Source organism: Lampris incognitus, chromosome 3 (genome assembly GCF_029633865.1).
Source record: "Lampris incognitus isolate fLamInc1 chromosome 3, fLamInc1.hap2, whole genome shotgun sequence".
Taxonomy (NCBI): domain Eukaryota; kingdom Metazoa; phylum Chordata; class Actinopteri; order Lampriformes; family Lampridae; genus Lampris; species Lampris incognitus.
Window position 1 is genome coordinate 29797582 of NC_079213.1, and position 15713 is coordinate 29813294.

Sequence of the window (15713 nt, forward strand, 5' to 3'; positions counted from 1 at the left end):
TGTTGTTGTTGTTGTTGTTGTTGCTTTCGCTCCCCATATGACAGTGGTGGTGATGATGGTGGTGGTGGTGGTGTCCCCTGCAGGTGGACAGTGATGGGGATGGCTACATCTCCTGCTTCCAAGTTCTCTTGGCTCTTAAAAACATCGTCCCACTAGACATGTTGTCTGACGAGGAGGAGATCTATGTCTACAGGGTAAATACACACTCTCTTGTTTAGCCACACACGTACACACACACACACACACACACACACTACTCAAATCACCGTGGCTGATTGTCTGATCTTTCTTCAGATCCTGGAGATGGTGGATTTCAGGGTGACAGATGGGCTAACAGACCTGAGGCTCTTTGCCGTGATTGCGAGCCTGGCACAGAAAATAGCCACCATGGAGTAAGTACCCTGGGTCACAAGCCCGAGTCCTCGCCTCTCAATGACACCGGACGAGGTGTCATTCGCATCCCATAAATAACAATAATTGTCTCTGGGCAAGATCGTTCCAGCGAGTGTAGTGTCACGTGTTGCCGCACATTAGCGTGTGTGTCTGCCTGCATGTGTGTGTTTTGGTGTTGGAGAGCGAGAGAGAGGGAAGCAGAGATTTTGTGTTTGCACTTATAAATCACAATATGCATAAAGTTCATATTTGTTATGACAGAGCTATGGTCCTGGACTCCCCCGTGGGCAGTCGGGAGGCCGGGAGGGGGGGGACCATCACAGTGATTAAAGTCTGGCATCAGTGTCCCTGCGTCACTACATTATGTCCCATATGCCGCAGATTCCCACACACTGCGCTTTTCTCCTTGCACGGGTTTTATGGCTCCCTACTGAAGTGTGTGGAGCCAAGCCTACTCTGGAGGTCCCGCGGGTCAGGGCCTGCTCCCAGCGCCTGCACCCCACTATGAGAGCTCCCTCTCAGTGAGGACAGGGCCAGGGTCATGGGTCCCCTGATTTACGGCCGGCCCTTTGTGCATATGGCTGAGGAGGGTCCTCTTGCCCAGTGCCTGTAGACTGTTGGCCTCGCTGGTCGAGAAGGACCGTGGGGGTCTTCCTCTGTATAGAAGTAATCATGGTAATGATAATTCATGTCAGGAGCATTAAACCTCTTTCCACAATACTTGTTGATTTACAAAATTATTCCAAGAGCAAAAATGGAGGGTTAATTATACCTTGGAGCAAAAAAAAAAAAAGTCTCTCGAGTCATCCCAAATCCAATCAACTGACCTACCTGTTCTAGTTAATTCTCTATATCTGTAATCCAAGGAAGAAAAGAGTTGCAACAGCTGCAGATAAAGTGATGCTTCGTGTCCTGCCTTTGAATCTGAGGGGTACGTGCATTCTCAAGAAAAAAAATATGCACCGGGTCCTCACCCGCATATCTTTTTTTCTTTTCCCAATTTAGCTCTTCCCCGTTATTGTCTTGCTAATTGTACCCTTCCCCCATACCCTCCCCCCTGCACGCTCCTCTATTCAACTTTAAATCTCCCTGTTTTTTTCCCTCTCTTTTTCATCTTCCTCTCATCTCCCTCCCTCTCTCTCTCTCTCTCTCTCTCTCTCTCTCTCTCTCTCTCTCTCTCTCTCTCTCGTGTGTGTGTGTGTGTGTGTGTGTGTGTGTGTGTGTGTGTGTGTGTGTGTTCTCTGCCTCCCTCTCGCCCTCTGTGCCACAGTGTGTTGGCCCTTGACTCGGCCCATCTGTCCCCCCCGTAATGCATTGTACTGTCCGTTGCGCTCGGCCCGTCCACCTCACACGGCGTCGCATTCCCTTAGGGCAGCACATTGCCACACAGCAGTCAGCGAGATTCCAGGACACGACTTCAGCGGAGCCGTCTTCGCCACGCTCCCGAGGAAGACTCGCCGCGACTCACCCGTCCCTCATCTCAACCCGCGTGGTTGCCCGTGTGTCAGTGCAGTAGTGTGTCTGCGTTGTTCCAAGTGTGCACATTTAGCTGTGCATGTGCATGAGATTTTGAATTGCTCCACCTAGCTAATTGTTTGGCAGAGCTGCCCCTGCTGCCACACAGGGTAACAGTAAATCCCCAGGTTCCTGGAAATTCACTACCTAAAGTGAGTCAGTGTGCAGTAGGAAACATGAGACAGCAGAACCCAGACCCATTCCCATTTGCCCACAGCGTCACACAATGCACGTCCCTCCTCTTTTGCGCTTAAGAGAGTTTTAAACACACTTCTTACCCAGTCGGTCACGCTGGTGTTTTCCCACCCAAAGATTCTGCGCCATAATGCAACAAGTCTGCAGACAGCCCCTCTGCAGCCCGCTCAAATATCCAAAACACAAGTCTCGGTTTCAGCCGTCACTTAGCCCAAACTGGGTCAGAATACGTTTGTGTCCCAACGCATAGCCCCCTGTTTTCACTGTACCCGGGGCGTCCCAATCAGGAGACCGCCAAAAAATTTGGCATTGCGTAAGCGAGAAGTCTGCTGGGTTGGACGCAGCGGGGTGCCAGAGGAGAACCCACAAAAGAAAATGGGTTAGGCTGCTATTATCCTCCCCACAGCGCATCATCAGTCCCCCGGTCCCTCGTTTACGCTAGCCATTATCACGCCAGTGTATTTGGCGCACCAGCATTTGGGCTCTTTTACTGCAAACCAAGTGCAATTAATGATCATTAGCTGCCCTGTCTCCCTTCATCCCCGTCAAGCCCCCCGCCCGTACCCCAGTCGAGGGGGACGAAGACCAATCATGGCACCAGGAGCACTCAGGCGTACACTGCTCTCGAAGGCGCTTGGCTATTCTTCTGCCCTAACAGGCCATTCAGCGGGCTGTGAGGAGGAGCTCATTAACACTGGGCGCTCATTAGAGAGGAGACGACCGTCGCTGTGCCACACGCTGGACAGGAGAGGTCTGTCCCAACACAATTGGTTGTGTCTCCCTCCAATTATCTGGGCAGACCTAGATTTTGTTGGTCAGTGAGTGGTCACATTGCACCAGAGCGTGCCCCCAGTCCTGTATTGCCCTCCCTTTCTCTTCCTCTTCCTTTCCCTCAGCTAAACCCACTCATCCTCCATGGACAACACCAACCCCCCCCCCCCCACACACACACACACACACACACACACACCATCCCAAACCAGAGCAGTTTTATCCGTTACTGTGGCGGGATGTCCCCGTGTGCCCACGCATTGTTTGGCAGCTAGGCCAGTGTGAGCAACCACAATGGGCTCAGAACACTTTACCATCACGTCGCCCCAAACACAACATCGCACGGGACCCGACCCGCCAAAAATCAACCCACCACGACTGGCCCAACTGTGTCTACTGTTGCCAGCCTGCTTGTTTATACCAACACTCGGCTAAATGTGAGCGGGTTTTGCAGTGGCGCTCAGGAGGAAATGGCGTCTTGTGTGCGGCAAGAAGACTGATGACAAATGGGACATTTGGCTGGTTCGAGTTCGATACTCTGTAAGGCCTGTGTTCACTTTTTTGCAACATATTAAGAAAAAGCAACGTTTTCCAGTTAAAAACACCATTTTGCTCTTTTCTCCCAGTGAGTTCATGCGTTCTCTGGTCAGTAGCATGGACTTCCGCTCCCTAGAGGTGAAGCTGTTCAAAGCCAAGGTAAAAGATTCTAACTGGTGTTCAGAACTGTGTAATTTACTGCAAATCTGTGCTGGAAACCAACAAGTAAAATCACTGTAACATGTTCATACTCAGGAATCAGGAACAATTCATTGTCATTTCTCTCATGTACTTGAATACACAAAAGAAAGGAAATTTCGTTTCACCCAGCCCAGGGCAGTGTAACACAAACGATAAAAACACACACCCAAAACTTCCAAAAAAAAACACCACCAGAAACACAAAAACAGAGAACAAAGAAAAAAACCACAATCAGTTAACAACACGGTCCATTCAGTGCAACACAGTCCAACAATTCCACCGTCCAGAGAACCAACGCCAGCCAGGATGACTGTCAGAACTGCTGGTCTGCATGGGCTAGCAGTTAGCTTAGCCTGCCCCGCTTCCACGTCCTGTCAGACCGCCCTCAGTGCTTCCTGTTTGGGCACAGCACCAGGCAGGGCCATGGTCCTTGGGCCCACTGGGCACAGCAGACCAGGCTCCCCCAGCCAGACACCTTCGACACACCTCCCCGCATTTCACACGACGACACAAACGCAGATGCAGACAAAACCACTGCATAGTCGACGCTAGGCGAGGCCGCCACCAGACCGCCTCGGTGTTTCCTCTCTGGCGCAGCTCTGAGTAGTCCGTGGTCCCTGGACCCACAGGACGTGGCAGACCAAGCTCTCTGAGCCAGTCCAACGCCAGCTCTCCCAGCCATTAAACGAAGAAAAAAAAAATCAGCGCTCAAATATAAACTTCACACGATCACACAAACTTAGACACAGTCATGGACATGGACAGAGACACTGCATCGTCGGTACTGGGTGAAGCCGCTGCAAACGGGAGTTCGCGCTGCCATCTTCCCACACCAGTAACCAGAGTGGCTCGAGTTCTGGTCAACTTTAAGCTGATAAATCACATGAAATATCAAAGTTGCTGCATTCAACATCAGCCACGTGTTCCCAACAACCCAAAGCTTGCTTTATTTACAGCCTTCTGGTGTCATCACAACAAAGTATAGATACTGGTGTAGTCACAACCAAGTATAGATACTGGTGTAGTCACAACCAAGTATAAATACTGGTGTAGTCACAACCAAGTATAAGTACTGGTGTAGTCACAACAAAATATAGATACTGGTGTAGTCACAACAAAGTATAGATACTGGCGTAGTCACAACCAAGTATAGATACTGGTGTAGTCACAACAAAGTATAGATACTGGCGTAGTCACAACCAAGTATAAATACTGGTGTAGTCACAACAAAGTATAGATACTGGCGTAGTCACAACCAAGTATAAATACTGGCGTAGTCACAACCAAGTATAAATACTGGTGTAGTCACAACCAAGTATAGATACTGGTGTAGTCACAACAAAGTATAAATACTGGTGTAGTCACAACAAAGTATAGATACTGGCATAGTCACAACCAAGTATAAATACTGGTGTAGTCACAACCAAGTATAAATACTGGTGTAGTCACAACAAAGTATAGATACTGGCGTAGTCACAACCAAGTATAGATACTGGCGTAGTCACAACAAAGTATAAATACTGGTGTAGTCACAACATTTGTTTTTTTGCAAGTTGTTCCTCATGCATAGTCATGAAGTGGGCAGGCCAGAGCCAAAATGTGAGACAGACAGAGAGTAAATTGAGAGAGGGAGTAGGCGAGAGGGAGAGAGCGAGAGCGAGGTGCTTTTTCTTTTTTCATAGATTAGCGCCGGCTCTAATCTCATTAAAGTGCCCAGCAGCGAACAAGTCGTCTACTCCGCCCGGCCCTGTAATCAGCCAGAGACATACTGCTCATCTCACATGGGCTGGGCCTACAGCCGACCAGCTGGCCGCTCGCACACCGTCTGCCCCGCTTCCACGTGAGCGGCCACGCAGCCGCCAAAAGGCGGCAAGGCGACATGAAAGTGTGTGGCCATGGGCGTGGAAACCGAGCCCCGGCCAGGTAGGGGAGGCTTTGTAATTATATAACCGTTAGGGAAAGCGCTGTTCGGCAGAGAGGTGGGGAGGGGGACCAGTTGCCTGAGGGATTATGCTACCCCATTCCCGACAATTATAACACAGAATGCGTTAACCGTGCAGGTGCGCTCGAACAAGACTAGAAACGGGCCGAAGTAACCTGAGACAGCCCTTGAATGGAAAACGCACACACAAACACACAATATCATGGAAATGTTCAAACTCACACACACTTGCACATAAGCACCGACACGCACACACAGACACACACGCACACAAGCATGCACACCTACATACACATTAGTTTTTCTATACTTGTCAGGACTCTCATTGACTACATTCATCCCCTAACCCCAACCTTCACCATTAGAACTACATGCCTAACCTTAGCCCTTGCCCTAACCCTAATCCTAAACCCAAATCCTGCATCCGGGTGGCATGGCGGTCTGTTCCGTTGCCTACCAATACATGGATCGCTGGTTCGAATCCCCATGATACCTCCGGCTTGGTCGGGCATCTCTACAGACACAATTGGCCGTGTCTGCGGGTGGGAAGCTGGATGTGGGTGTGTCCTGGTCGCTGCACTAGCGCCTCCTCTGGTCGGTCAGGGCACCTATTCGGGGGGGGCTGGGGGGAATGGCGTGATCCTCCCCACGCACTAAGTCCCGCTGGTGAAACTCCTCACTGTCAGGTGAAAAGAAACAGGTGGCATGTGGTAGTCTGCAGCCCTCCCCAGATCGGCATAGAGGGTGGAGCAGCAACCGGGACGGCTCGGAAGAGTGGGGTAATTGGCCGAATACAATTTGGGAGAAAAAGGGGAGGGGGGTGGGAATCCAAAAAACAAACACAAAACCTAACTCCAGACTAGACCCTTGAAGAAGAGAGGACCAGCCAAAATGTCCTACATTTGCAAAAATGTCCTCACTCATATTGTTAAAAACTCAAGTTGGTCCTCACAAATATATCTAAATGAGAAAACACCCTCACACTCACACTCACACACACACACACACACACACACACACACACACACACACACACACACACACTCACACACACACACACACACGCACAACTAGTCTTAGTGCTGCTCAGTAGCTCAGCCCATCTCACATTTTGAATGAAAAGTTCTGATATGATTCACTTTCTCTGTGTGTGTTACTGATGTGATGATTGCTTCCTATAGCAGCTGTTCCTGTTCCTACTGGAGGGGCAGGCAGGGGTAACTGTGGCCCAGCATTCATTCATCGGTGCAGAGCAGCTGCTGGTGGAGCTGAAGGCCGGGGGAATCCGCCGGGAGCACGAGGAGGCCATCGGACAGGAGCTCCAACACATGCGCTCCCTGGACCTGCTGGACTTCTTGGCCCACCTGCCCCTCTTCCTCCTCATCCACAGGTCTATCATCGCCAACCCTTTGGATGACTCCAGCAACCTGTGACAACGCGGCGTCACTCTTACTGGCATTACCACAGCCACGACCAGTACTGTGGTGCAACAGGCTCTCAGGAAGGGGCGATAAGATACGACAAGCTCTTACGATTTGGTGCGTGAGATGCTTAAGATGAGCATTAACTCTTTCTGATTGTCCTACAAATGAAGCCTGAAATATTTACACGGCAGAAGTAAGTAATATATTGAAGGTCTGCATGACTTTTGGGTGGGGGGAACCTTCATGCTAAACCTTTTCTGGTGCGCGTTGTTCTGGAGGGAGGGTTATGGGACATTTACTTCCTGTTCCTCACTGCACGGTGGAATGAAGCATCTGGGCCTGCACTGTGCAGAGTCTTCAGTCCAAGCTTTGTCGTGATTTGCAAATAAAATCCATCCAGATATTCAACTAACATGGTCAGTGGCATTGCTTCTCTTAAGTTTTGGTGCTCTCCTCATCTCGTGTCATCTGGCATCCTGGCGTGCTGGAAAACATACCGGGCCCTGACAGACGACAGCACACGATGGCTGAAACCAGTTTGGTGGTCTGCTGTAAACCCAACATATTCCATTGTTGAGAGTCTCAACTAAAACTTATTGTTTTAGGTTTTGGTTTAAATTTGCTATCTAGTGCTTTGCACACTCCTCCATATTCTCTCCATTTCATGCATAATCTGTTTAAACCCTCTGGACTGCGACCTCTGCACATCTCACCGGGTGGTTATATTTCACAGACTATATGGGTACGAGCATCTACTTTGACCTTTTATCGCTTCAATTATCATTCGCTTATCCTTTTTCTTGAGGGGGGGGATTTCCCCCCCAATTGTATCTGGCCAATTATCCCACTCTTCTGAGCCGTCCCGGTTGCTGCTCTGCTGATCCGGGGAGGGCTGCAGACTACCACATGCCTCCTCCGATACACGTGGAGTCACCAGCCGCTTCTTTTCAACTGACAGTGAGGAGTTTCACCAGGGGGACATAGTGCGTGGGAGGATCATGCTATTCCCCCCAGTCCCCCCCCCCAACAGGCGTCCTGAACAACCAGAGGAGGCGCTAGTGCAGCGACCAGGATACATACCTACATCCGGCTTCCCACCCGCAGACACGGCCAATTGTGTCTGTAGGGACGCCTGACCAAGCCGGAGGTAACATGGAGATTCGAACCGACGATCCCTGTATTGGAAGGCAATGGAATGGACTGCCCCGTTACCCGGACGCCCTCCTGTTATCCTTTCCTCTTATTTAAGAAATGAGCGCTGCAGCTGACACCAATCCCGCATCTTGAACGAATTGGCGCTATTTTATTTTTGTCTTCCTGTGTGGTGAAACTCACCACGTCCATTGAAACTCGGGAGTTTGTCAGCTTTGCAGCTCCCAAAGCAAGCTGCAGACATGCAGCAGGGGAACGACATGCGATTGTTGGACGGAAACAAACAATAAGAGGCCTGTATGTGAAGGCCCTATGCAATCTGCAGGGTCAGCCCTGGACTTGAACTATGTTAAAATATGACTTGGCCCCACTGGCGAGTCAGTTACGACTGTACAGGAGAGAGCTACCTCTCCACCTCACGTGGAGAGGTAGCTCGTCTAGCCGAATTAATCATTAATCGAACCGCGGACCTTTAAACGCGATGTTGTTCCTCTCGTTGTCGAGGAGCCCGCTGTAGCCTCGCAGAACGTCTGGAGTCGATAGATAAACGGCATAATTCTCCCAGGGGTCGACCGCGGTGTGGGAGGAGCAGCTCGGCCAGATGTGGACCATCCAGCCCACTGGTCTCCACCTCAGTCGCTCACACTTACACTGCCGACCTCCGCGTCAGCTGTTGGGATAGTTAATTAATTGATAGTGATATCGTTATTGTTCTATACATATTGACTCTCGTCCATCTTCGGAGTGAAAAAGAGGTTATTGCAAACACTTTTTCATGGCTCCCTCATGCTGCGCCCGGGGACCAGCACCAGTTCTTTTACCACTGCCTTGCTCAGGGGCACACACAGGAGTATTAACCCTAACATGCATGTTTCTTTTGATGGTGGGGGAAACCGGAGCACCCGGAGAAAACCCACCGCAGACACGGGGGGAACATGCAAACTCCACACAGAGGACGACCCTTAAAGTTGGACAACCCCGGGGTTCGAACCCAGGACCTTCTTGCTGTGAGGCGACAGCGGTAACCACTGGGCCGCCGTGCCGCCCAACACGATACAGCCTAAACTTTGACATTATTAGGTCTACCTAACCGCTATTTTGATTTTTTTTATTATTGTTATTTCCCCCCTTTTTCTCCCCAATTATATCCGGTCAGTTACCCCACTCCTCCGAGCCGTCCCGGTCGCTGCTCCACCTCCTCTGCTGATCCGGGGAGGGCTGCAGATTACCACAGGCCTCCTCCGATACATGTGGCGTCGCCAGCTGCTTCTTTTCACCTGACAGTGAGGAGTTTCACCAGGGGGACGTAGCGCGTGGGAGGCTCACGATATTCCCCCTAGTCCCCCCCCCGGAACAGGTGCCCCAACTGACCAGAGGAGGCGCTAGTGCAGCGACCAGGACACATACCCACATCCGGCTTCCCACCCGCAGACACGGCCAGTTTTGTCTGTAGGGACGCCCGACCAAGCCAGAGGTAACACGGGGATTCGAGCCGGCGATCCCTGTGTTGATAGGCAACAGAATAGACCGCTACACTACCCGGACGCCCTAATTTGATTAAATTTTGTTGTTTTTTTTTTCTCCTATCATGTTGACGGGAAGATGTTTGAATGTCTCGAAATGAACTTTTCTGCTGTCATACGTCACCCAACGTTAGGAAGAAGCAGAGCAAAGGGAAACCCACTGACCTCTGACCTCTGAAGCCGTTCGGGTCGCTCTGCACGACGACGTGCCGAAACACAGACTTACATGTAGAAATCGATCCAAAATAACAAACTACACCTTAAACCACATAAACTACACCCTAGATTAGTACACAAAATAACTTTCTGCTCATGTTGATGTTCATGATCATCCTCATGGTCGTTCTCACATTTCCTGTCCTCTCATTCCCTCGGACCACATTATGACAAAATGTGACCAGAAAGTTTACACACACACACACACACACACACACACACACACACACACACACACACACACACACACACACACACACACACACACACAAATAGGACATCGTAAAAGAAATCCTTAGGAAATCGTTTTATTCTTGGACTAGAGTGTAGAAAATATGGTTATAAGACTTTTTTTTTCTCAGCATATGTTTTGTGTGAAGACAATATAGAGCTGGCATGTGAAGAGACAATGCGTCGCCATTGTGCTCTGTTTGGACAATAGCTGCATAACCTTTGATCATCGTGAACTCCATATGACGTGATACAATAGCACATTCCTGCTATTAAATAAGACACATCGGTGCTAGGACAAAACGCTGGGGTATCAAACCCCGTCTTGAGACCCCATGAAGAGAATAACCAGCTTCGGAGAATAATAGACTACACGTCTAAAATAGGCAAGAGGTATAGAAGCAACAATAGTAGCAATATATAGACAAAAATATATACAAAAAGCATGTGTACAAAAAACATCTATAAATCTCTTACATACAAAAATATCTTAATATATTTCCAAAAAAAAGTTTGATATAGAATTTGAATAGAATAAAAATCCGCGACTTGGGAAGCATTTTGAATTGAACGTCTCGGGAGTTTATCAGAGACCCTGTTTACACTTGGTTTTAAAATGCGTTCTGGGCGATCGGATCACAAGTGGACAGCGAGACACGTCTCCGTTTACACCTGTGCCTATCACGCGTCTCCCAAAAGCATCCTGCTTGACCACTTGGGATCAGATTTCGTTACTCCGAAGAAGAAGAAGATTTTCCTGTTACGTCCCTGTCGGGGACGCATCAGGACGCATTAGCGTTTACACTACAGAAGATATGTGGTCAAATGCGTCCCAGACCACCTCGGCAGGTGGTTTGAGTAACCGGTTCACAAAACGTTTTGGCGGTCGTTTACACTCGTATCGAGCGCTGTCCACTTGTGATGCGATCGCAAAAGAACGCATTTTAAAACCAAGTGTAAACGGGGTCAAAAGGTGGACGTCCCTCGACGGGGTTTAGCATAGTAAGTTGAAGGGCGTCGCTTTAAATAACGTTTTTAGTGCGCATGCGCGTGTGGCTGCGCTCGAATTCGCTTTAAGGGGGAATCGTCTTTCATGGGCAGAATGCTCGGGAGCTTTGGATTCCCACGCTGTCAGGAGAGCCCCTTCTTCCTATAGGAGGTACAGAGTCCTTTGGCGCTGTTCTCTGGCCTGATGTCCGAAGTTTTCAGGATGCAAGGCCGTGTCTTTCTGGGAGGACCGGGCTTCCTCTTTCTTTTTTCAAAATTTTTTCAAAATGTTTAAAGACACCGAACAAAACGCATGTACAGGTGCATCTTGTTCTCGAGGACGCCCAGCCTCCAGTGACCATCCCAAGCGTATGAGATTGGCAGAAGTTGAGATGATCTATATATATATATTCATATATAGAGAGAGATCCCTGTTGCGGAGGAGAAAGGAAGAGAAGTTAAACCACCGGTCAAACGTGTGTTGTCTAAATCGTGGATACCAATGATAACCACAGCGAGTTGGATAACAGACGATGCCTTACCATGTGGACAGATTCTCAGAACCAGTTGGTGAAGTCCAGGAGTTCCTGCTCCTCGGGGCTGAGGGGGTCGTAGGAGCCCTCGTCGGAGGAGTAGGACGACACGGGGGAGCCGGCCATGGAGTTCATGTCATTGGAGTAGCTCTGCGGGATGGTGGGGGACAGGACCCCGGACTGAAACGCTGCGCTCACCGCGTCGTGCTCGTCCAAAAGCTGCTGCAGTGCGCGTATGTACTCCACGGCCGAGCGCAGGGTCTCCACTTTGCTCATCTTCTTGTTGGACGCCCCGTTGGGGACGTGCTCCCGGAGGGTGGCGAAGCCGTTGTTGACCAGCTTCACTCGGTTGCGCTCCCTCTCGTTGCGCCTCGCCACGGCGTGCGGCTGCTGCTGCGGGAGGCTGTATCCAAACCCGGCGAAATTCAGCCTCCGTTTGCACCTCAGCAGCTCCGGCGAGGTGGAGCGCTGCCTCTTCGCCTGCTTGGATGCTGACTTGACGTCGCCCTGGCTGCTGCTGGGACTCAGCTGGATGCTCTGCGCGGCCGCTGCGAAGAAACACGCCGAGGGCATGAACTGCGGCTGGCCGACGTTAATTTCCATCTTGGCTGCGATGTCCATTGGGCGGTGTGACTTGAACGAACAAGTGGGGGAACAAAAAGAAGAAGAAGAAGAAAAAAGAAAGGTGTAAGAGAATCGCAGCGTGACGGAGTGGTGTGAGGTAAGGTGGCCGTGCGTCCTGCCCGTGCCGTTCACGTGTGTAGCTCAATGCTCACTTCAGTCTCGTACCATGGGGCAGCGCGGTCGCCTCCTGCCTTGCCCACTCCTCAAAGCTGCACTGAGTCCAAAGGAGGGCCAGTACGGCTTTTTCAATACATTGGCAGCCCCACGCTTTCAGGCTGACCACGCCTCTCCTCGGTCGCATTCACCTTGGCTCCTCTGCTGGCGCAATGCGCACGCCGGACGCGTGCCACTTCAGCCACTAAACAAACAGTCGGTAAAGCAAAACCGGTCGCAATTGGCGGAGGCTGTTCTCGTCTTATCGAGAGAGGGAGAGAGGGAGAGAGAGAGAGAGCGGTCGGTCGTGGGACGTGCGTTCACACATTCGTTAAAAAGCCGTATTGTTCAAGGGAGCAGTGTCTTTAGAAATCCAAGGAATACTTAATAGGAGCTGCCGAGATCCGTTTTGTGCGCTTTTTTTTTAACATTTTTTTGTGAATGGGCTAAGGCGGCTCTCTGGGCAAATTTGCGGAGTTCGTCTCTTCTGAAGAGATGACATAAAAGCGAGCGTAACAGAGTCCAGTTCTGTGGGTAATCTGGTTATAGTGGCCAATACCAGTTTTGAGCAGTGAAAGATTTGATGTTCTGTGATTGGAAAGGTAATGTTCAGCTTACTTTTAATGAAGAACTGCACAGGCTTATCCAAATTTAAAACCTTTTAAAGTCTCCCGAAATTGTCTTGTTTTTATCAAAACGTGGTGCTGGACCCCCCCCGCGCGCGCTCCCCCTCCCCTCTTTCTCTCAATTCAATTCAATTCAAAGGGCTTTACTGGCATGGAAGTTTTACAACAATGTTGCCAAAGCATCAAAAACACAGTTTGGACAGTACACAATAACACGAATAATGATGAACATCAACACAACATTGTAGCGATCAATAAAGAAACAATAAAACAACGGTAACAATAGAGAAAAAAAAGTAGCTCAAAAGGGTGGCGCGTGAGCTGCGAGGAAACTACAGCTGTCATGTGCTGTGCTGCTTGTCTCTGAGGCTGGGACATGACCTGACATACCTCGCTGCGCCTATGAGCTGACACTGTTCTCCCCAAGTACATGTTGCATTTTAGTCTGATATCGAAGTATGTATCCAAGTCTCTCTCTCTCTCTCTCTCTCTCTCTCTCTCTCTCTCTCTCTCTCTCTCTCTCTCTCTCTCTCTCTCTCTCTCTCTCTCTCTCTCTCTCTCTCTCTCTCGGCCATGATATCCATTCATCCCAACTTGGAGCAGTCTCCGCTGCATGTGATGAATCTGAGTCCACATCAAAGACCCTGCGAGTTCTAGAACGCACCGAGGTTGTCCGTTTACCCTCCGGTGACTGAAACGGGCCGCTTATTGTTAACAGCGCAGACACACCCGGGCAGCGCGGCTCTCTGAGAGCGGCGCTTTGTGCGGCGGAGACAAATTTTCCACTTTTATTATGAAAGCTAATCGGCAGCATCGCAGAGGCGGAACGGAAGGGGCGAACTGTGCGGAGGGGCCCCTAAGTAGCATGCGCTCGAGGATGCTTTGTGTATGATTTGATACACCCTATATTGTTACAGTAGCCTCGACTCAGTGTATCTTTTCAATTATTACTTCTTTGTGGAGGGAGCACAATAAAACATGTCTTTCACTCCGCACAAAACCAACCGCAACACCCTGCGCAATGAATAACCCCCCCACCACCACTCTTTCTTTCTTTCTCTCTCTCTCTCTCCCTCTCTTTCCACCCCTCCCTCTCTTTCTCCCTCTCTCTTTTACTAGCTCTCTTGCTATCACTCTCGCTCGCTCGCTTTCCCTCTCGCTCTCTCCCTCTTTCTCCCTCTCTATCACTCTTTTGCTCTCTCTCCCTCTCGCTAGCTCCCTCTCTTTCTTTCTCTCTCTCTCCCTCTCTTTCTTTCTTTCTCTCTCTCTCTCTCCGTCTTTCTTTCTCCCTCTCTTTTTACTAGCTCTCTCTCTCGCTATCACTCTCTCGCTCTCTCCCTCTTTCTCCCTCTCTATGACTCTCTCCCTCTCGCTCTCTCCCTCTCGTTCTCTCTCTCCCTCTCCCTCTTTCTCTCTCTCTCTTGCGATCTCTCTCGCTATCTCGCTCGCTCGCTCTCTCGCCCCCCCTCCCTCCATCTGTGTGTGTGTGTGCGCGCGTGCACTTGTTGAGAAGGGGTTTTAATAAATTGTGCGGGGGTTTTTTTATACCTTGGCAGTGGCATTCAAAACCAAGCTTGCAAGAACCCAGCCCCCACCAAAGTTTCTTTTCTTCCCCCCCCCCCTTTTTTTTTTGGCCCAGCAAGAGAATTTAGAAAAGAAGCGTGGGTTCTATTCAGCCTCCCCCGAGCCCCTTTGCTACCGCGAGGCTTTCTGAAACCTATCCGTGCCCTGTCAGCACGGTTCCAGGTCCAATTAGCGCTTTGTTAAGACGCGCTCTGCGCGCCGCTCCTCCAGAGGCGCGGAGGGCGCTCGCTTTACTGGAGAGCTCCCAGTCACAGCCGCGTGTAATAATTAATATGACATCTGGGCGCCGAGTTTCCATTCAAACGCATCTCCTCTCTCTCTCTCTCTCTCTCTCTCTCTCTCTCTCTCTCTCTCTCTCTCTCTCTCTCTCTCTCTCTCTCTCTCTCTCTCTCTCTCTCTCCCCCCCTGCCTCCCGAGGTCGCAGGGAAACAAAACAAAACTCATAAGCACTCGTTACAATCCCCGTATGATGTGAGGGATTATCTTTCAATTTGTTCGCTATTAAAGATGGATTGTTTTCTTGGAGTGATTTCTGCAGGCGCATTATTTCCCACGAAAGCAGAGACACACACACACACCCCTCCCAAAAACATAGAAACATCCACCACCCTCAGGCTTATAGCTAATAACCGATCTTGCAAGTCGACTGAATTATTTTTTTTAAACTGTTCCGTGCAACAAGTTAGTTAAGTGGAATGTAAAGTACAAAGGGTAAACTGCAAGCTGCAGCCTGATCACGGGTCATGCAGCCAGGCTAATGTGGACACCTATGTGATATATATTTAAAAACAAACATTGCTCAGTTATATTTCTCCTCATTCACAGTAGTCATTTGATTTTTTGCTTTAAATTAGGCTTACGTTACCTGTGTCTTATAGGCTTTTTTTTATAAATCTGGCTTATTGCTATCCATGCACAGGCTTATCGTTGCCATATCTCGGCCTTTATCTCGTCTCGTCTTATCTTATCTTGTCTACCTTCGTCAATTACACGTATCGTCTCAATATTTTTGTCACTATCCACCATTTCACTTATCACTGCAATGGACACACAGATATGACTTTAAGGATGCTGTCCACACCTACAGCACCTGTGTGTGTGTGGGG

General features: G+C 49.7%; 1 protein-coding gene across 1 annotated transcript; it reads right to left on the bottom strand.

Annotated features, from left to right (window-relative positions):
- Positions 1–11443: 11443 nt before the first annotated feature.
- ascl1a (achaete-scute family bHLH transcription factor 1a) lies at positions 11444–12241 on the bottom strand. Its single transcript, XM_056277927.1, has 2 exons — positions 11630–12241; positions 11444–11518 (listed from the first exon to the last, which is right to left on the bottom strand). The coding sequence occupies exon 1, from the start codon at positions 12239–12241 to the stop codon at positions 11645–11647; it is 597 nt and encodes a 198-aa protein (XP_056133902.1). The 3' UTR covers positions 11444–11518; positions 11630–11644.
- Between the last annotated feature and the right edge of the window lie 3472 nt (positions 12242–15713).